General features: G+C 49.5%; 1 protein-coding gene across 6 annotated transcripts in view; it reads right to left on the bottom strand.

Moving 5' to 3' along the window:
* Nucleotides 1-22,537, bottom strand: part of CGNL1 (cingulin like 1) — a 182,350-nt gene that overhangs the window by 25,539 nt on the left and 134,274 nt on the right. For all 6 annotated transcript variants that reach the window (XM_075531011.1, XM_075531014.1, XM_075531015.1 and 3 more), the window contains exons 9-10: nt 3,981-4,172; nt 2,946-3,050 (exon numbers count right to left, since the gene is read on the bottom strand). In XM_075531011.1, coding sequence (XP_075387126.1) covers nt 2,946-3,050; nt 3,981-4,172 — 297 coding nt within the window. The remainder of the gene's footprint in view (nt 1-2,945; nt 3,051-3,980; nt 4,173-22,537) is intronic.

The raw sequence follows: 22,537 nt of genomic DNA, 5'->3' as shown, positions 1-22,537 counted from the left end.
TCAGCATACAGACTGAGTAAGTATGGTGAGACGATTCAACCTTGTACATATTTCCTGATTTTAAGCCATGCAGTTTTCCCTTGTTCCATTCACACAACTGCCTCCTGATCCATGTAATCCACGTAGAGGTTCCGAATGAGCACAATGACGTGTTCTAGAATTCCCATCCGCCTCAAGTTATCCACAGTTTGCTACGATCCGCACAGTCAAATGCCGTGGCATAGAAAACACAAGTAAACACCTTTCTGCTATTCTCTGCTTTCAGCCAAGATTCGTCTGACATCAGCAATACCCCCATTCCATGTTCTCTTCGGAATTCAGCCGGAACCTCTGGCAGCTCCCTGTCAATGTACTGCTGCCACTGCTGTTGGGTGATCTTCAGCATGTGAGAATGATAGTGTTCTATAATGTGAGCATTCCGTTGGGTCACCTTTCTTTGGAATGGGCACACATTTGGATCTCTTCCAGCCTGTTGGCCAACTAGCTAGCTTCCAAACGTAAGTGCTTCATCAGCTTGTTGAAACATTCTAGTGGACATCCCATCTTGAACAGTCTGGATGGCAAATTCACACTGCGCATTATTTTTAAACGATAAAATCTCCATCAAATGAGGCATGCAGCCATGGAAAGAGGCCCAGGCGAGCGTGGGCCTCCTCTCACCGCACGTCTCCTGAGGAGATGAAGGTGCACACTTGTGGGATTATGAAGAGACTTTCCCCAGCTTTGGCTCCCCCTAATACATGCCAAACATTAGAGGCTTTCTGCCAGCACATGGTAGGAGGTCAGATGCTTAGAGACATCCTCCCTGAAGGCAGTCAGTTGCCAGACTACTGTCTGGTCCCACCACAAGTAGGGCCCACTCCCTGCTGTTCAGGACAATGGACTACTTCTCCCTAAAGACTTGTGACCATTAGCTTGGTTCCTGCAGCTGGGGTGTACACCCTACTGATAATGGTTTGTAAATTAGGCTGTCATTCTAAATCTAGGATCTGCCCTTCTTGTCACATGTATACCCCCAATCCCTCCTCTTCCTATTGCGTGTATGTCCTTAGATTGTCCCCCTCTCATTGCTGTATACCCTATAGTGCAACCCCTTCCTGTGATGTACCTGTAATTCATGGGCTTGCACTCCCCCAAAGGTATACGAGCCTGGGTCAGCAATAAAGAGCTCTCGGGCTCCTCCCTTGACCTCTCTTCGGTTCCCCCCTCCTCTTCCGTCCTTCCTCCCCTGTTACCTTTCCCCTTGTCCTCCACATGGACCACCAAGCAAAGCTGAGGTGAGCATGCTACCATAAAATGTGTCTGACTCCATTATATCAGTCTCTCCTCTATGTCTCATGCTCTCGATGGCTTTATTATAATTTGTATTAACCGTACAAATTGCACCTACGGGATCCGTGATTAGTTGTGGGGGCTAGCCTTTCCCCCCACATACTGAAAGAAGAGCCACAATTACCATATACACTCGTGTATAAGCTGAGGTTTTTTTCCAGCACATTTTTAATGCAGTTTTTGTGGTAAAATTAGGTGCCTCAGCTGATATTCGGGTCAGCTTATACTCAAGTATATATGATAATTATCTGTACTCTCACTGCTTCTCAGCCAGATTACTTCTAATGTCCCTTCAACCCTCTCCCCCTTCTCCCTCCCCCCCCCCCCATCCTCACAGGTAGCTATCCATGGAATATTTTAACAACTTCTCCAAAGCCCTCGAAAACACTGGCCTTTCTTGGTCTCCTCAGAAACTTGCCTGAGGGGAGCTAGCATTTCAAAGGCCTTTCAAACCTCCAGGACAGGTAGAAGGAAGGACATGCCTGGACCATACAGAGGGCACTATGCAAAGTCAATCTATGACTTCAACGCAGGCTTAAAAAGAACACGCTTCAAACAACCTTTCTAACCTTCAAATGTGAAAAGCTAATTTTCCAAGAACAACCTGATTTTGAAGAGAGATAACTATCTCATTTCAAGGAAACTCCTTCCTTGGCCTTACAGAGCCATCTTGAAGGACAGACGGATGCTCTGTGATGCCTTTGCCCAGAGGAGAAGGGAAATTGGCTTCTGACTCCATGCTGCCTTGGGGACCAATTCTGCCTGCCTCCGCACATAATTCAAAGCCTATCTAGCAAGAGGTGGTGAGCTCCTCAATGTCGAGAGCAGGGATTTTTCAATCTCAGCACTATTGGCATTGTGAGTTTTGTCATTTGTGGTTGGGGAGCGGGACTGCCCTGTTTGTACTAGCCTATTTAGCAGAACCTCTGGCTTCTTCCCACTGAATACCAGTAGCAGCCCCAACTTAGTGGGCTGCAGTAAAAAAAATTACAAGTTTTCAGCTATGTCCCCTAAGCCAGTGGTTATCAGACGAATCCTGGCTCAAGGTAACTTCATGTGTGTCCAGTCGCATTGTGCTCCATGGGTTCTCACAGGCTAGTCTTTTGGAAGCAGTTGATCAGGCTTTTCTTTTGTTGTTGTTGGTTTTTTATCCGGCTTTTCTTACAGGGTGACTTTAGCTCCGTGGTTCTCGACCTTCCTAATGTGACGACCCTGTCATACAGTTTCTCATGTGGTGGTGACCCCCCACCCATACAGTTATGTTCATCGCTACTTCCTAACTGTCATTGTGCTAGGGTTACCAATCTGGCGGCCCCTGTGAAAGGATCATTCGATCCCCAAAGTTTGAGAACTGCTGCTCTAGGTGGGCTGAGCTTCCAACTGTCAACTGAAGTACCTTAACCATTTGCCCCGCCCAGCACCTCCAGGGATAGTGGTGGTAGAGGTGGGTGCAAACTCACCCCTGTGGAGACGGAGACCCAGGGGTCTATATGGTAATCCAAAGGTCAGAGGGAGCTAGCAGGAGGAGAGGAACTTTTTTGGGAAAGTTCCTATGAATTTGCTTCTCTGAAATTCCTTTCAGAAGGAGTAAAGGCAACAGCCCGGAGGTTTACCTGAGCATCCTGTAGGTCACCTTCCAGGCTCCTGTGAGCTGTGGAGACTTCTTTTCCTTCCTGTCTGGCGTGCATGAGGGCCTCCTCTAATTGCTGCTTTTCTCCCTACAAGGCAGCAACAGCGGACATCAGTGGGGGCGCGTGTGTGTGCCCCACCTGTGAGAAAATGAGCACAGGCGGCACCCCAAACACAGCCAGGGCTGCAGTCTCAAAGCTGCACCCAGCCATGCGCCCGGCTGGTGGCTCGCCGCCTGCACTTCCCGTCTTAGCCCAGGGGTAACACCCAGCCACTTGGAACAGTGGACAGACCCCCTGCTGTGCACGGGCTAAACCAGGCTGCTGGAGAACCTGCCAGGTGACGGGGCTCGGGAACCTCCGCTGCTGCAAGGTATCATCACCCTTTTTACCTTTGGTCCTTGGTGGTGCCGCGATTATGCTTCAATCCGAAAGGATAGCAGTTCGAAACCACCAGCCACTCCATGGGAGAACAATAGGGTTTTCTACTCCCACAGAGTGTGGAAAACTCACAAGGGCAGTTTTACCCTGTCCTACAGGGTCCCTATGAGTCGGCATCCACTGGATGGCAGTGAGTGAGTCACTGCCAGCTGCCATTCTCAGCGTGTGCCTCTTGCTTCCAGAGGTCTCCCCAAACCAAATCACTGGGTGGCCATGGGCCTGGTGTGGTGTGGGTGGTCGCTGCAGGTGCTCATACCTTCTGTTCGACACCTGCAGGCCCTATGTTCCAGAAGGCTGCAGAAGGCCCAGTCTGGTCTAGGCAGAGTGGGGATTTCTGGGCGGACTCCCAGACTTCCCACTCTGGTCTTATCAGCCCCGTCCCCAGGCCTCCTTAGAAGCGTACCTCGCACTCACACCACTCGGTGTGGAACAAAGAAGCAGCCAGCACAGACACGGTCCACAATCACTGACCTTTCTGACTACATTATGGGAATACGTACATCCCTTCCCACTCTCCTGTCACTCCAGGAGCGCGATGATGAACAGGTGCCAAGCCGCGCCGGGGCCCGTGGGCCTCACCTCGTACTTCCTGAGCATCTCCTTCGCTTTGGCGTCCTCCCCTTCCAGGTCACTGAGCTGCTTCTGAAGCTGCGTGACGCTCTGCTCCAGCTCTCCAACTCTTGCCCGCAGCCTCTCGTTCTCCTCCTGCACTGCAGCTCCAACCTGCTGATGCGCCGAGGGGCTGCTCCGACTGGCGAGGACCTCCACATTCTGATAAGCACAAGGATAGGGAGAGCATGGGTACCCGGGCAAGGGGCAGCACCCCCCACCCTCCAGCGCAAGGATGCCTCGCATTTATTTTAAATCCACTCCGTGTCCAGAGCCCTGGTGGCACAGTTAGTTAAGCACCGGGCTGCTGGCCTCAAGGTCAGCAGTTGAAATCTGACAGCTGGGCCATGGGAGAAAGAGGCAGCGTTCTCAGATGTCCTGTGGCGTCGCTGTGAGCCAGAAGAGACGAGGTGGCCAGATACAGTGCTGAGTCAAAAGACAACCCGGGGGCTAAATCCAACCCTCCAGCCAAATCCAGCTTGCCACTGGTGTTTGGGAATCAGTGTTATGGTAACACACCATGCCCATTCATTTACATAGTATCCAAGGCTGCGTTCCAGACACAACGGCAGAGTCCAGTTGTGACTGAGACCATAAGGCCACAAAACCTAAAACACACACTACCATGTCCTTCACGGAAATGTTTTGCCAACCCGTACGCTGAGTCCTTTACATGCAGCTTCAATCCTTTCACAACTCTAGCAGGTGGATGGATGCCATCCGTATTGTCCATCTTACAGATAAGAAATGGAGGCTTAGGTGGACTAAGAGACCTGTTCCAAGATCCCTAAGAGGGAATGGATTCAGCTAGACTGGATCCCGAACCCTTTCTGTTAGCCACTGCCTTCACACGCGTTTACCTCCCCACCCTCTATCAGATGTTGCCTTTAACAAGCTCTGCTTACAAACTTTTTAAAAATGCCGATACAAACCAGGCTTCCATCCTGGCCGAGGTCACAGCACAAGCTGCAGGTACTATCATCTGAAAAGGACCTTGTTCTGCCCGTATTCACAAGGGTAAGGAATGGCAGCCTTCACAGGGTTGCTTACTGTGGCCTCGTGACTAGAAAAATACCAGCTCGAGACAGTGGCGGTTGGATGCCAGAAGTCTCGTCTTCCATGTAGGAGACACACGTTCCAAACCCAGCCGCTCCCTGTTAGTGGGATTCCGTGCATTTCTATGATGGTGAGCAGTTATCAGTCAAGTGTCTAGACCACAATGGACCAGGAAGAAAGGCCTGGCAATCCATTCCCCAGTCTCAACCAATGAGAATCCTTATGGATTACAACAGTCTGATCCACAACCGGTCATTGGGATGTCCAGGATTGGGTAGCACATTTCATTCCACTGTGTGTGTGGGGCCATCAGGAGCTGGGTGTCAGCTTGGCGGTAGCTAACAACCAGCACCCCCACAAGGATGGGTCACCCACACAGGGAACAGAACTCACAGCACACGTGATACCCACAAACAATGCTACAGAGATGCCCAGAAGGAAAGGAGGCCCAAGGAAGGCAAGCGTGCCTTGCAGCTATTGAGTGCCCTGAGGAGGGTTATCTGCTGAAATCGCTTGACTGCTTGCATAGCATCTGGAGAGACCTGTACATCTTCTAACCACAGGTTGTGTATGCTGCATTTTTCTGAAGTTAACAACTAGAGATTTTAGAAACCAGAGTTTGCATGAGGGTAGCTGGCTTTGCTCAAAGAAAACTAAGAGGTCAGGCATCTGGGATTTCACATGACTACCTGGATATTATCTTCTACCAAAACCAACAAGAGGATGCATCATTTAAAGATGAGGAGACGATAAATAAAGCATGGTTGTAAGCTTGTCAGATCAGAAAAGAAAAAGTCTAGATTGTCCATTCCTGCCCTAACTTGGGAGACTGCTGCAATTACATACCCATCAAAGGACAAGAGACTGTAAACTACAATTATCAATACAACGTGGCACTGGCATAAGATTAAACATATAGATAAATCAATGGAACCACACTGAGAATCTAGAAATTCTTAAATTTATGGTCAATTGATTTTTTTTTTAATTTGCAACACAAGAGTGCCAAGACAATTCGATGGGGGAAAGAACGGTCTTCGACAAATAGGGCTGGGACAATTGGTCTATCCACGTGCAATTGAAATCTGACCCTGACCTCACGCCATATGCAAAATTAACTCAAAATAGGCCATAAATCTAGATGTAATACGAAAGCATAGGAACACTAGAGCAGAAAACATAGGAATTCATTTTGATGTCTGGATTATGCAAAGACTTCTTAGCTACAACACCAAAAGCACAAGTAATAAAGGAAAAAATATTGATTATTGGATTTTATTTTTAAAAATGTACTTTTGTACTGCAAATGAAAACTCACAGAGGGAGACACTGTTTATAAATCATACAATAGCTTAAGGGAGTTCTTTTCAAAATATGAGAGGGCTTCAAAAAGTTCAGAGAAAAACTGAATTAAAAGATAATGAAATTTTTACATGAACCTTGAAGTTTCCTCACATATAAGTAAAGATTACAAGTCAGTAATAAAAAGACAAATAAATTAAAATGTGGGCAAAGGATCTGAAGAGATAACTTCTCCAAAGATTTACAAATGGCCGGTTCAAAAACCCTCTGCCATCAAGTAGATTCTGACTTACAGTGACCCCATCAGGCAGAGCAGAACTGCTCCACGGGGTTTCTGACACTCTGAATCTGGGGTCCTCAAAATGCAGCCCACCGAGGATATTTATCCTGCCTGCCAGGTGTTTTTGCCGCTGCTGCCTGTCCTGCTTTGCAGTTGACTCAATCAGTGGCCATAGGAATTTGTCCGGGCCTCCAACGGTCTGAGGGACAGGGAACTGGCCCCCCGTTTAAAAAGTTTGAGGCCCCCTGCTCTAAATCTTTAGGGCATGGAAAGCCTCACCTTTCTCCCAGAGTGGCTAATGGGTCTGAAGCACTGACCTTGAGGCTAGCAGCCCACTACCTAACCCATGGGGTCACCAGGGCTTCTACAACTAGCCCACAAGTACATGAAAAGGTATTCCACATTATTAGTCCTTAGAGAAATAGAGATAATATTTCTCTAATGAGAAACCTACTTTACATGTACTCGGATGGCTAGAATAAATAGGTGTTGGAAATGACATATAGAAATTGAAATCTTTATACATTGCTTGTAGGGATATACGCATGAGAGCCTAATAGTTCCTCAATGTGTTAAACATAGAGCTAGCATATTACTGAGACATGTTATGTTAAGTTTCTAACTAAGAGAAATGAAAACAAACACATCCCCACAAAAATGTATGTACACAAATTTCAGAGATGTTGAAGGTTTGGGACCAGATCAGTGCAATAAAGCATGCCACGTGTGTGCGCGCGCGCACGCGCATCCCCCAGTGCATTGAAAAGTGATGTTTATGCTAGACTATAGTCTATTACGTGTGCAACAGCATTATGAAAAACTTGAAATGTTGCAATGATGCCCAAAATGTGCAGAGACACGCAGTAAGCACATGCCATTGGAGATATGGTATCGATAGAACTGCTCAACAGGGTTGCCACACAAACCTTCAGTTTGTAAGAAAAAGAAAAGGAAAAAAGCAGTATCTGCAAAGCACAACAAAGCCAGGCGCGGCAGAACAAGGGCTCCCTCACTGCAGCGTGCTACCTAACAGCCAAAAGGTGGAAACAACACACGCGTGTTACCAACTGATGGCTGGGCACAACACCTGTGGTAGAGCACCCAATGAAACACGATGCAGTCGTGAAAAAGAATGGGGTACTGATACATGCTACAACCCCGGGGAACATCATGCAGAGAGAGAAAAGCCAGGCATGGAAGGAAAAACACTGCCCGATTCCATTCATGCACAACATCCCAAACGGGCAGGTCCCTGGAGACAGAAAGCAGACTGGTGGTTGGCTAGGGCTAGTGGAGTGAGAAGGGCAGGGAGAGATTACTAATAGTCCGAGGTTCTCTTTGGGATAATGAGAATGTCCACAGCTCAGAAAAGATTAAAAGCCACTGAGTTTGAGGTGCACACTTTAAATGGATGTGTTGGACATTATGCAAATTATGCTTCAGCGCTTATCTTCCAAAGCAAGGTGAACTCAGAGGCAAGAGGAAGGATGGAGAGAGGATGTGCATCTTCACAGATGTCAGTGAGCACAAGGGGTGTGTGCCGACATTAGGTTACTAAAGCGGCTGTCTTCTTAAACAGCTATCATCACCATTACTTCCAAAGCGTTAGAAAGCAAACACGTACATATGTGATCAGTGTTCTTTTGTTTACCCAGAATTCTGAGGGAGAGCAAGCAAGGAAGGAGTAAAGGCGGGATGGGGGTGGCGGGGGTGTTATGAACCAGGTGTGGTTCAGCCTGGCTTGGGGCCACCTTTGGACAGCCTAGATAAGGGAGCCCGGGCTGTATGTGAACATTCAGGACTTGGTACTTTCTCGATTGGAAAGTTGAGGGGGCACATCCTAAGCCCGGATGGAGTACGTGCTGAGAGGACTGAGCAGGCAAGCTTACCGCTCGGTTGGTGGCTGCCCTACACATCCCCCATACCTACCTACCTTTAGAAAGCCTTTCCCCTCTGCTAATCCCAACCATCTAGATAAAATTAAAGTTTGCAAGTTAAACAAGAGCAACAAGAACACCAAAAAGTCGTGATTACAAGGTTCCCCCAGGCGGAACGTGTGTCTGTCTGTCTGTCTGTCTCTTTCTCTCTCTCTCGACTAGAGACTTACACATGTTGTGCTACTGACTCAGGTTAGGACCATTTGTAAAGTGAGGCAAAGGGATGGGGTCCCCCCATCCCCAACTCCATCAACATAATAATGCTTGTACACTTAAGCCCCTGTGAACAAGTGTGGGTTACATATTGGGCTGTGAGTTACAAGGCAGCGGTTCGAACCCCCAGCCCCTCCAGGGGAAACAAAAAGCAAGGCTGGCTACACTTCACCCATAAAGACTGACAGCCTCAGAAGCCCTACGCCCCGTCTCACTCTGCCCCAGAGGGTCACTATGAGTCGGCACCGACTCGATGGCACCGAGTGAGTGTGTGAGCAGGCGGTCGAGTTGAAAGGTTTGATACCAGTTGTGTGCACGGTGTGCTCGTTCACATGTGGACGGGGCATGAGTTGGCACGAGCTCCTGCGCGAGAGTTTGATAGCACCTATGAAACCAAAGGGAGCACTGGGGCACAATGGTTACGTGCTGGTTGTCAACCCAACGGTGAGAGTTTGAACCATCACCGGCGCCATTCCTGTACCGGCGCCATTCCTATACCGACGCCAGCCTAGGAAATCCTAAGGGGCGGCCCACTCTGCCCAACAGGGGATCCACTGGACAGCACCCAGCAGCAACAGGAAAAGCATGAAATCGGAACACACCGTCCTGTCAACCCAGGAACTTTTCTCGCACCGGATCCCACATGTGCAAAAGGACCCAGGGCCAAGCTTCTTCATTCCAGGCCCGCAATAACAAAAGAACGTAAACAAGATGCCAGCTACTTGGGCTCCAGTGAGTATGTGACATCATTCCAGGGGCATCTTACACGGCTGGGCAGAGGGGAAGAGGAACTGGTGAAAGGCAAGGTACAGACAGACTAGCATCCACGGCATACTGGCATAAAGAGAACAGGGAAGCTGGGTATGTAAAGTATCCTTGCACTGTGACAAACAAGGCACTGGTTATGCTAACTGGCGGTGGGGGCTGGAACTGGGGCTCGGGAAAAAATGGAGGAATGTTTTTCCACGGCAAATCCTCTTGTTGCATGTTTTAAAATTTTAAAAAGAAAAAATATAGCTTTTGAAAAGATTGTTCACCTGTGGCCACGTGGTCTTGAAGGAATACCCACCTTCCCCGAGGAGAACAAACAACAGAAATGTGAGGGAAAGGAGACAGTGGATGGTGTAAGATATTAAAATAATAATTTATAATCTATCAAGGGATCACGAGGGTGGAAGGGTGGGGGAGGGAGCGGGAAAAGAGGAGCTGACACCTAGGGCTCAAGTAGAAAGAAAATGTTTTGGAAATGATATGGCAACATATGTACAAATGTATACAACTAATGTATGGATTGTTATAAGAGCTGTAAGAGTCCCAAATACAGTGATTTATTAAAAATAAATAAAGGCAACCCACCTCTTCGGTCAAGTTCTAACCCCCTCTACCCTCTAGAAACTTTCCCAAGTCCATCCACAGAAACTTTGGGGCCATGCAGATAGCAGTCCCAGGAGCAGCTGTACACAGTGGAGCGCCAACACTCCCACACTGGTTTACGCAGCTCGGCAGCGCCTTTTCGGCACGTACAGCTGCAAGAGTGGAAACTGCCCGGATGGCCTGCGACTTGCCCTTACATGAATGTGTCTCCAAATGTTTCCACCAGAGCAACCCTAGGGCCACGATGTCCCGATGGGTGAGGAGGGACATCAAAGGACTAGGAGATGCTGCCTTTGAGTCTAAGTTCTTCCCCTTAAAAATGCACATGGAATCTGCCTTTGATACGAGGACATTTTTTCCCATTCTATTTCACGTGTCCTTTCATATTAAGATATTGCATTCTCAGTGTCCTAGGAAGACAGAACCCTATGGGTTTGACAGCCACCCACCTGTGACACACCCAGCCCATGCACACACAAAGCACTCACATGCACTACCGTCGAGTCGATGCAACTCACAGCGACCCTATAGGACAAGGCAGACCTGGTCCTGTGGGTTTCCGAGACCATAACTCTTTTCTCCCCCCACCCACCCCCAAAAGTTCTATTGGTGTTTAGTTGGTATATCATACAATAGTTTAATCTCATCAAGAAACTTTGTACAATTATCACCACAGTTTTAAAACATTGTCGTTGTTCTTATAACTCATCATTATTAACTCCCCATTCCACTTCCCCACCCTCCCCTGCCAGACCCCGGAAAAACCATTAACCCAGTTACTCTCTGTAAGGATCTGTCAAGAGATTGTAACTCCTTATGGGAGTACAAAGCCTCATCTTTCTCCAATGGACCAATTGGTAGCTTCCAGCTGCTGACCTTGAGGATAGCAGCCCAATGCATAACCACTACACTGCCAGGGCCCCTATGCACATACAAGGAGACTTCAAAAGTTCAGGGGAATTTTTCATTCTTTCCATTCCATTTTTCCAAAATTTTAAAAGCTCCCTTGTATGTCCTAGGCCAAGTAGCGGATATAAATCACTTCAAAAATGAAATTCACTTTTCTAATTCTCAAAGTACATATCTAATAGTGTAGAGCAGTGTTTCCCAAAGTGTTTCCTCCTGGGAGAGAGTCCTCCTGGGAGAGAGTGGTACTGAAATGATTCAAGGGGCGCTTCTTAAGCAATCCACTTTAACTTGGATTCTGGGCTATAGTACACAAATTTTTAATTGCTGGGGCCACTGAGTACTTTTTTTTAAGGGGGTGGTAGGCCAAATAAGTTTGAGAGCCTATGGTACAGAGGAAAGACCTGCAGTTAGATCAAAATCAAACCCAGGCTCTACCTCTTCCTGGGGCTTCCTCTTGGCCTAACTTCACAGAGCCTTGGTTCCTCACCTTAAAGAGATCAAACAGAAACCAAACCCTCTCCCAGTGCTGCAGAGTCAAGTCTGATTCAGGACAGAGTAGAGCCACCCCATAGGAGTCCCAAGACTGGAATCTTTGCAGAAGAAGATTATTACATCTTTCTCCCATGGAGTCTGTTTGAACCTGTTAACCTTCCTGTAACAGGTGAGCACTTAACCAGTGTATCACTCAAAAACCCACTGCCATTGAGAAGATTCTGACTCCTAGTGAAACTGCCTCTGTAGGTTTCTGAAACTATAAATCTCGTTTTTCTCCTGCAGAGCAGCGAGTGGGTGTGAACCACCAACCTTGTAGCTAGCAGCCCAATTCATAATGCACTATGCCACCAGATCCCATTACTACACCACTGAAAACAAACAAACCTCACTGCTTTCAAGTCAATTCCAACTCACAGTGACTATGGGACAGAGCAGGGTGGATGTTCAACTCTTGAGAGGAGGAGAAAGATGTGGCTCACCGCACTGTTCTCCCACAGAACAGCCGGTGGTTTGAAACTGCTGACCTGCGGTTAGCAACCCAATGGGTCACCTGCTACACAGCCAGATGCCCTCACTAGGGCTCCTTACTTTACAGAGAGGGGCAGAGATGACCTACCTCATCCATACTGTCAGGGGCTGCTTCATGTAAGCCTCGCTGTTGAGGTGGCCATCCTGGTTATTAACTCCAAAACTCACTGCCATGGCGGTGATGCCGACTCAGAGTTACTATTAGATCAACATCAACTCCAAACCTCACTGCCATTGAGTAGAAGGACTCTCACTCTTTTCCTGGTGGTGGTTTCTTAGCAGCCCAATGTGTAACCCACAACACCTGGCATTTATTTCCACAAAGGCAGAAGGCCTGCCCTCAGCTTACCTACTAGGGCGCTACAGCACTAAGGCTAGCTAGTTTCAGGCTGCAAGCTGCGAAGTTCTGCCCGCTCCAGTGACTAGCTGCCATCGGACAAGCGACAACCCCCAGGACAAGCGAAGGACGTGCTGCCTGGTCCCGAGCCATCTCCACAAGCACGGGTGTGCTTGAGGGCACTTCTGCAGCTAACACAAAAACCGAGGACTTCTAACCATCTTTCTGGGTTGCTGTGCTCCCTTTTCCGATGCCAGGGGAAGTCGGGTTTCTCGGTTGGTCAGTTCATTCAGAATGCAGCCCCAGTTCCTAACAGGGGGAGCAGATTGGTAGAAACCAACAGAAATCTAGAAAACTTGTCCCAAATAAAAACATGTTTCAACATGCTGACTTGTTAATTGTCCAATGCTTCTAAAATAGTTGACTTTTAACCATATGCTCCAGTTACTGATTTAAACGGGGAAAAACAAAACAAAGAAATGCAGCTGGATACTGGAAAACAAACAAACAGCAAAACACCCTTGCTGTCGGAAGCCACTGCTCATTGCAAATAACGACTTTCTTACTAGCTGATATATTTTCATGAGCTAAAGCCGTATTTGGAAATGCTCACATTGTCCCCTGGGAAAGCTTTATCCAAGGGGAACACAAGCCCTCTCCAGAGCGCCACACGCAGCCGTGGGGCCAGGGGGATGCCGCATCCGGCCAGGCCAAGGGCGCAGAGGCACTTTCCCTGCAGGCACACAGACCTCACTCGCTCGGCCCCAGGGAAGAGGCAGGGCTCTGGGCAAGGACCTCCCGGCTTGTCCTAGTGCAGAGCGAACACACACAGATACCAGGTTTTACTCATTAACAAGGCCTCGGCCACGGCCAGCTTTTGTTTCCTTTCCGTCTGCCCTTTTTGCTGAATGAGTGAAAACAGCTGAGGCGTGGAGGCTGCAGCGGCTGGGAATGGAATGCTGGGGGTCAGTTCCAGCTCGCACCCCCACCCACCACCCCCCAGCGTATGTTGAGGCAGCAAGCTGTAGGCTGATGTGAACCTAGGTCAGGTCATCCACCGGGAGGACGCCACCTTTCACCATCACGTGAGCCTGTGGACTTTCACTTCCACAAAGTCACACGTCGCCTTCCTCGCTCTGAATGTGACAGACAAGCAAATTCCCACCATTGTGTCTTCCCTCGCCTTCCCCCACAGAGCAAGAGTACCCTAGGTACCGAGAGAGCCCACATTCAGGTCATACAGTTTACTTTCTCCTCTTCTCTAGCTGTCTGTGGCTCTGGCTGCACAGACCCCGTAGGCCAGGGCTTGCCAGATTTCAGTGAGCGCAGGAATCACCGGGGATGGCGTTAACTGCTGCACAGGCCTGCACTGGGGCCTAGGGCCCTGCAGCTCACCAAGCTCCCAAGTGATGCCGACACCGAGCACAGGCTTCTTCTCTGTGGGCCCTAATCCCCCACGGGGCCACACAGCTGAGTGGGGGCAGGGAGGGGGCTGCAAAAAACTGGCAACAGTAAAAGGTGAACACACCGACTGAAAATTAATTCAAGCCCAACCGTGTAATCCACCTGAGGTGTTTCTGGCAGTTTGCCTGTGGTGCAAATTTCTTGGGAGAAAAGGTCAAGCCCTGATCCTGGCTGCTCAGAGGCTGTGCATACCTGCAGGGCCTCGAGACAAGCTCACAGCCCAAGTAGCCAAGTGCTGGCTAGTTAACAATCCTTCAAGCTTCTCCATATGACTCTCAAAGCCTAGGATTAGCTGTTGGGTGGCACAGGAGGCTTTGCAGCCGGCTCACAGGATGACAGGCAAGACTTTGACCCCTCTGAACTTCACTTCACAAATTTAAGGCAATACTAGCCCTAACTGGGTCAGAGAATCTAAGTCAAAAAAAAGGGAGAAAAAAATTTTTTTAAGTTGAAATCCTTACACAAATAAGGTGGTGTGCTCCTTCTGCCCACTTGCCATTTTGGGTCAACATGGATTTGAGTTCTTATTAAAAGCACCGTTTTTTATAGCCCACTCTAAGAGTGCCCCGGGAGCTTCAAAAAACCGGCAGCCGTCATTCTTCTCGGCATCTGACTGGAGGTTCTGAACTAACCTGGGTACAGAACGACGTGCTCGTTGGGTCGGTTAGTTTGTCTGAGGGAAGAGGACAAGTATATGAGATGAGACTAAATCTAGCAAGTAAAATGGTAAAGAAGTGGAGACTACTCATTACAGGTATGAAGAGTGAAGGTCAATATTCGATTTTCTTTTGTTAAAAGATTTGGAAACTGTATAATGGCTGGAGGCAGGTCACTTGACTTCCATCTGCCTCAGTGAGGCTCTCTGTAAAACATGAAAGGGTCCATCTGGTTAACTCCAATGCCCAACCAGCTTTCACAGTCTAGACCTCTAGAAAGACCAGACAGAAGGAGGGCCGCAGTATTAGGCATTCATGAATACTGAACACACCCCACGGCCGAAAGAACGAACAACTCACCTCGTAAACACTAAACAAATAAGCACATCAAAAACCTTCTCCAAAGGAGTGAAGAAAAACAAGAACCTACACAGAACTGACAAGAGACTCGGCTTTAAAATGTATAGAAAAGTCAGCACCTCAATTACGAAAAGACAACAATCCAATTTTAAAATGGGCAGAAGACACGAATAGGCACTTCTCCAAAGAAGACATTCAGGCAGTGACGAAACACATACGGACATGCTCCCTATCCCTATCCATTAGAGATGCAAATCAGAACAAGGTATCATTATATCTCTATAGTAATAGCCAACTTCAAAAGGGCAGAAAACAACCAGGGCTGACCAGGGTGTGGAGCTCAGAACTCCCATACACTGCTGGTAGACCTCCCAAGGGTGGAGAGTTCTCCACTGTGAAGAACGGTATGCGCTTCCTTTAAAAAGGTGGAAACAGAAATATCATTTGCTCCACCAGTCCCAGTACCAGGTAAAAGTCCGAGAGAAATAACTATCTGTAAATCCACCTTCATTGAAGCACTGTTCATAATGGCAAGGAGAGGGTAACATTTAGGTGCCCCTCACGGACGAATGATAGACTATGGTACACACGATGGAATACTGCGCAGTGTTAGAGAATGCCCAATGGCGAAGCTGTGAAACACGCCATCATATGGTTAGAGCTGAAGGACATTATGCTGAACGGAAGAGGTTAATCAGAAACGACAAATATCGGAGACCACTGTTGGAAAAAGTCTAGAAAAGGTTTACAGCCTGAACGAAACATTTCCAGAGGTTAGCAGGGCCAGGAAGGGATGGGAGGGAAATCCCTAACTGGAATGGCAACACATTCTAACTGAGGCGAAGGGAAAGGCACAGGCGAGGAGGGGAAGAGCGGGACAGTCTGACCGACTACGGCAAAGGAAGAGACTAATAGGTACAGTACACGGGGTTACAGGCCAACACGACTCCACGCACAGTCCTGCACTATCCGTACTACTAACCTACATGTCGATACCACACAGACAGGCAAGTCAACAGGTATGGGTAGGCAAATGGTCCTGCACCCATAGCATGTATGTTTGATAGAGAATATTACTATAGAGAGAGATTTGTATGTGTGGTAAATCTATCCATGTATAAAGTACAGCAAACAGAAAGCAAAGCTATGGAATTTTCTTAGCCATAACCAAACACTTTGAAGGATGAGTGGCTGGACTTGGGGGCTTAGGAACAGCGTCTTGGAGGACAACTAAGCCTTTGGCCCGACACGGCTCAGAGACAATGCTCTACCCTACTGTGGTGACTAGCTGCGGGGTGCAAAAGCTAGAGTGGCCATCTAGGGTCCAACACTGGCCTTCCCCCCGGAGGCAAGGAAGGAGCCCGAGGGCACAGTGGACTCAAGAGGCTGCTAAGAGAAAGACTGACCGTTCGAAACCACCAGCCATTTGTTGGGAGAAGGCTGATCCTGTGAGCATGTGCAGCCTGGGGGGCAGTTCGGCTCTGTCTCCCAGGGCCACGAGTGAGAACCAGCCCAACGGCAGTGGGTGGGAAGAGTGAAGAAAATCAAAGTCTCAAGGGAATTAATCCCAAAGATGAAGAACCTACGTGAGCCATCATCTCCACTCCCGAGACCCTAAGAAGTCGATGACACTGCGCTACCACTCACGACTGCCCCCCTGGTCCACAGGGATGTCCTGGACAGGAATGAGAGGAAACTGTCACACAAATCCAATCGTTTAAAAAAACCACAGTGACTGCCTGAAGGAGGCTGGTGGAAACCCCAAAACCGGCCTTTAGAGATCCTGAACCCACTGGCCGAGACCATCCTGCAGCCAAACTACAGACAAGCCTCTAAAGTGAACGATCCTACTGTGAGGCACGTGCTCATCAGGATAGGCCACCACGGGACCCCAGGAGGGCAGCATCAGCTCAGAAACCAAGCTTTTAGGGTGGAGGGGGAAGGAAAGAAGGACCAATGGATCCCGGGAACCCCGAGAGGAAATGGGAAGAGTGAGGGAATTTCAGTTGATAGCACAAAACCAAACATGCATAAAATGTTGCAAGTAAACTAATTGGCAGCATGCTCTCTTTCCAGCCAGCGTCAAGCAATAGTCATCTCCAGGATCACCTGGCACAAGTGACAAGCGCCACATGACCAGGGGCAAGAGGAAGCCCTCCCACAAAAAGTGGAAGTAGGAGCTGACACCGGCTGCCATCACTAAGGTAGGTCCCCGCCACTTCCACGCCGTTCATGTGAGAGGAGGGAACAAGAAGTATGGGGCCCTGAGGCTGGACGTGGGGAACTTCTCCCGGGGCTCCGAGGGTTGTACCCGCAAAACAAGCATCACTGATGTTGTCAACAACGCTTCCAACAACGAGCTGGTCCGGACCAAGACCCTGGTGAGGGCCTGCACTGAGCTCCTTGACAGCGCACCTGACCTCAGTGGTCCGAGGGAGTTTGAAGAGGGCTGAACCGACTCCTGAGGAGGAAGAGATATCAATAAAAAGTGAGCTGAGAAAATTCATTAGCAATGTGAGGAAAGGAAAAAGATGGCACAGCCCAGCCGTCTCTGGCAGAGCGGTGCCAGCAGGGCAAGCGGCCGGTGGAAATCGCCTGGAGGCCCGGCCCAGCAGAGGGCTGTGTGGCTTGGGGCCCAGGAACCGACTTCTAGCTAAGGAAAATCAAAGGTCGACTCTGCAAGCCAATCTTCCCAACCTACGAAGAAAACTAATTGGCTCTGAAAACTAACTCTTTATGGAAACAGAAGGCACCATCTTCCTCCCCGAGCTCACTAATGTGTTGTAGTCCCTTTAGCGTACATGTCTTGCTTCTTGGCGACTCTAGCAGCCGCTTGTATGTTCACTGTTCTGGGGAGTCATTCTTCTGTGTACAGAACCACCTACAGCATGCTCCCTTTTGTTCCTACCCCACTACCTAGCTGCTTCTGGAGTAGCTCAGTGACTACCTCACCTGTAACAGGTACTTCCGTCTTGTCCACCCTGACCTCCGGGACTAGGGCAATTTGCTTCCCTTTAAATAATTAAGAGGCCAACAAGATCTGCTCTCAGGGTGGCTTGCACTTTGGAAACAGGTCCTCGGCAAAAGTTAAGCAAATAAATTGCCTCACACTTACTTAAGGAATGCAGTCCACAGATGTTCTCACTTAAGCCACACACAAACCTACAGAAATACCTAAGCTGGGCGAACAAACGCCTACAAGGAAGCAGAGGCGCCAGGCTGCCTTCCCGAGCGCGGTATACTCAATAGTTAGAGTCCGCGCCTAGTGGTTAGTACTGGGGGTTGGGGTGTTCCAAGAGTTTCCACTATTTTTTGGGGGGGGGTGGGGGTGATGAATATTAGCTGGAACTAAAGGTTCACAACTTTGTGGAGATATATATGCATATATATTATATACATACATATATTTTAAACACTAAATGGTCGGTTTGTGTTATATGAATTTTATCTCAATTAAAAAAGCAAGAGCTCAGGTCTTAGAGTTGGGACAGACCTAATGGTGCCACTGGTCCTCTTTAAGTTGCAATTGTCCTGTTGTTACGTGTAAAGCATTTAACCATGCTTCAGACACACAATAAGAATTCAGTCTGTGACAGTTACATGTACATAAAGGTCAGGCAGCCGAAAGTCCCACAGCCAGAGCTTGAACCCAGCTCTCCTGACTTCCTGTCTGTGCCCTGCCGGTAACTTTGGGTCAAACGGCAAGGGAAGGGAGGCATCCACGCTCCCTCTGGACTGCACGCGCGGCTTCTCTGAAGCAGGGCTGCTAACGTCCAGTTCGCCTTGTGCTGTGAAGGCCTCTCCTTTCAAGTCATAGAACTTTCTCGAGTCCCCCTGGAATCTCCTGACTTCTAGGAGATAAAAGAGCCTCCCTCCATTTCTGTCCCCATGAGGACACCATCTAAGCTAACCGTGTGACGAGCCCATGCAAGCCCTGTGTGGAGAAGCCAACAGCCCCCCGCTAGGCTGGAGGCCCTGCCGGCTGGCAGAAGGGTGGGATGCCGTGTTTCCAGAGCTCTGCGTCACCAGGAAACTATTGGAAAGTGGGGGCAGCAAGCAGAGGTTCGACCCCCAGATAAATCCACCAAGCCACTCTGAGACCAGATGACTCTACAAATAGTTAAAAAAGAGGAAAGGAAAACCAGCTAGTGTCAGCACACACGAGTCCAACGGGTTGAACAAGATTTCTGAAGACAGCACAAACCAGCAGGTTTTCAAAGCACTGCCTACAGGCGAGCAGCAGCGGGACCATCCCACCCACGGTCAACCTCACCCGGTCAACGGAAAGCAAGGCTGGAAGCGAACAGGTCTCCATCAAGTCTCCCATTCTGCCCGGTTCTGCTTCTCAGACATCGCGATACGTGTGAACGCTGACCCCTCAACCTTCCCGTTCCTCTGCAGCCTGGTGTCCTGAAGTGCTAAAGAACGCATCAACTCTCTGTTGTGGAAATCATGCCACTTAAAATGTCAAACAGAAATGCTGACGACACGAACTCTTCGTCTGGTGACCACTGTCCTGAGCATCCCTTTGCACCTCATACTAGTCCAACTGTGCCTGCAGAGAAGTGCCGGGGTTTCCCACCATGCCCTAAGTGGGTGGCTGCGGGAGCACTGCCAACAGAGGCTGCCAGTCCAGTCGGACGGCTATCACATCAGAGGCTGCTCCTCGTGGTAAGTTTTAAGGCTGATGGCTCCCAAGCCCCCAAACCAAACCCGAACTCATGGCCTCAAGGTCCATTCTGAGGCACAGCGACCCCATGGGATGGAGCAGAACCCCCCAAAGGGCCTTCTTGCCATAGTTTTGGAAGAAACCTTTCCGGGGTGTGACACTACTGAGTGGGTTCCAACTGTCCACCTTCAGGCTACAAGTCGATGGCTAAGGGGACCTTGACTTCCTTCTTCAAAGACGTTGCCTTGTTCTCTGGGACACAGTGGAGCAGGCCTGCCCGGTGGCACTGTAATTGCATGGGGCTCCTGATGGGGAACCCTGTTCCCTGGCCCCTACCTTGCAAGGAGCCTGCTAGGGTCAGGCAGTGCCAAGGCCACCTGCTCTGAAGGGCACAGGGAGCAGGGCCCGGGATAGGACTGTCCTAAGCCAGGCATGGTTGTTTGTCCATCCTAAGGCTTTGTTCAAACAACAGTTTCTCTCCGGGGCACATCTGTTTGCTAACGGAGCCCATCCTGGGTGCGAACCACAGACACCCACTGTGAGGGTCACTAGTGCTGCTTGCCAAACGCTCCCGGTCCTCCCGCGGGGCCTCCGGAAGGCTGCGCTGCGGCCCTGCCTCCTGGGAACCAGTGTGGCCATCCGTGTGTGATGATAAAACTGTTCTCTCAGAAGACCCCTGTATCAGTGGATGCAATCTCATCTGGGAACTGAGCTTTCTTTGATAGGCAGATGAGGGCATGGAAGGGGGGGGCGGTGAGTCTTAACCCCATCACTTTTGAGATCCAGAAGACTGGCGCTACCTGAAGATGACAGAGGCAGGCCAGTCTACAAGCTGCGGGAAGGACTCCAAGGGTGCTGGCTGAGAAGTTCAGGCAACAGCTGTGCCCAGAGGGGAGGCAGCCTTCTCTAGAGACAGAGCCCTAACCTCCTACACGGTGCCAACATGGAGCTGATGGGGGGCTTCGGGGGCAGGATTGTAGCTCTTATTGGTGCACGAATCAGCTCTGACTCACTGCGCGTCCTCACAGCGGTTCTTAGGCTGCAGCCATGACGTCCAGGGCCTTCCTCTCTTCCACTGCCCCCTACTTTACCAGGGATTTTCAGATGCCAGAAAGCCTCACGAGGAGCAACAGACTATTGTCACAAAATAGGTATATTTTAAAGTGTCCAAGGATATTCACTAAACACACCACAACAGCGAAGACCATTCCAGCTATGTGATGGGCTAAACCAACTTCGGCTCCCTGGCCCGAGGACCCAACCTAATATATAGCACTGTCTTCTGTGAGAAAATTCTTTCAGCTTCCAAACACCCTGCATAAAAATACGTTTTTAGCACCCTCTGGACCTAAATTGAGCACTCAATTAGCAGATTCTGCCAATCAGGTGCTGTTTACCATTGCATTAAGAAAAAGTCTGTGCTGACTGAGCCTATATCACATGGCTGCATCTTTGCCTCAGGTGAGATGCCTGAATTTCAGAGTAATGCATTGAATCCTCTTTACCCAACCCCTCTCTCTCTGTCTCTCTCTCTGTGTCTCTCTCTCTGTGTCTCTGTCTCTGTCTCTCTCTCACACACACACACACAGGTTGTATGCTTGCTCTGAATTCTGTACAAAATTGAGCGTTCTCGCTGAACCTGATGAGTGACTGCTGTAACTAGTGAACGTCGGGTCACCTGCAATAGGTTCCCAGATGACTTGAGTGAAGCCCAGCAAGGTTACATGACTGATGCAGTCACACAGTCGAATTTCAGCGGTGGAGGGAAACCTGGTGGACTTAACTCCGCACCTAGACATTATCGACTAATCAACGGCACACCTCTTTGACATAGCACCTTCTTGTCCAGTTGACCTGGGAGCCCCAGGACTCTAAGAGCACCTGTCAGTAAGCTGACCTGGCCCCGCTTAGGGCCCTTTCCGGTCGGTGTCTTTCCACTTGGCTGACTCCAAGCCTCAGCATGCGAGTCCAGCTGTATTCCCCTCCCCATCTGAAACTGGTCGGTGGCACGTGCCAGATGCTTCTAGAGTTTGTCTTAATAAAGAGGAACCCTACCAGGACCCAAACACGCCCCTTCCCTCCCCGCCCCAACCCTGTGCCCCATTGATTCCAGGCCTAGTCTTTTCTTTGTTCCACAAAACAAACAACCTGTTCCGCTGGCCAGAGCACACAGGCGCTGTGGCTCAGAAGCTAACAAAGAGGCCTCTTGCTGAAGGCTTTCTTTCCTGTTGGACTGATGCCCTGCCGCTTGTGTCCATTGTTCGCAATCACCAGATGCACCAGGGGCTCCCAGGGGCCTGCCAGCTCTCTGAGCCTGCGACAGCAAACCCAGTAGCTAGTTCTGCAGGCACAGGTGAATTCCCACAGCCACCCCTCAGGCCACCACCTACAGGATTGGGGGTGGAGGAGTGTCAGATGTATGGGGACTCCTTGTGCTCTGTGCTACACACTGACTGCCCAGGCACTGTTGCCACCAAAGGAACATCTAACTTCCTTCCTCCCCCTGAAGCTGGGGCCATGGAGGCCAGAGCCTGGGTCCCACGCTATCCTCTCCCCCATCCCAACCACCACCACCCATGGCTAGACATTGTGGAGCCTACAGTGCTGAATGTCTCCCCTTATTTCACCCTCACTCTAGCTTGTGAGGTGGCCTCAGTTACTACCCCCGTCACTATATACATATAAAAAAATCACTGCCACCGAGTCCATGACAACTCCTAGAGAACCTACAGGACAGAGGAGACCTGCCCCTGGAGGTTTCTGAGACTGTAACTCTCTACAGGAGTAGAAAGCCTTGTCTTACTCCTGTGGAGCAGCTGGTGGTTTTGAACTGAGGCTTGGACTAATTAAGTGACATGACGCAACCCACACAGGCAAGACTCAAACCGGTTATACCTGAGAAAATCAGGAGAGAAGCTGGCTTCTATGGAGACGAACATGGCACCAG

Source organism: Tenrec ecaudatus, chromosome 14 (assembly GCF_050624435.1).
Source record: "Tenrec ecaudatus isolate mTenEca1 chromosome 14, mTenEca1.hap1, whole genome shotgun sequence".
Classification (NCBI taxonomy): domain Eukaryota; kingdom Metazoa; phylum Chordata; class Mammalia; order Afrosoricida; family Tenrecidae; genus Tenrec; species Tenrec ecaudatus.
The sequence above is the reverse complement of the archived record's forward strand: the minus strand, read 5'-3'. Positions and strand labels throughout refer to the sequence as shown.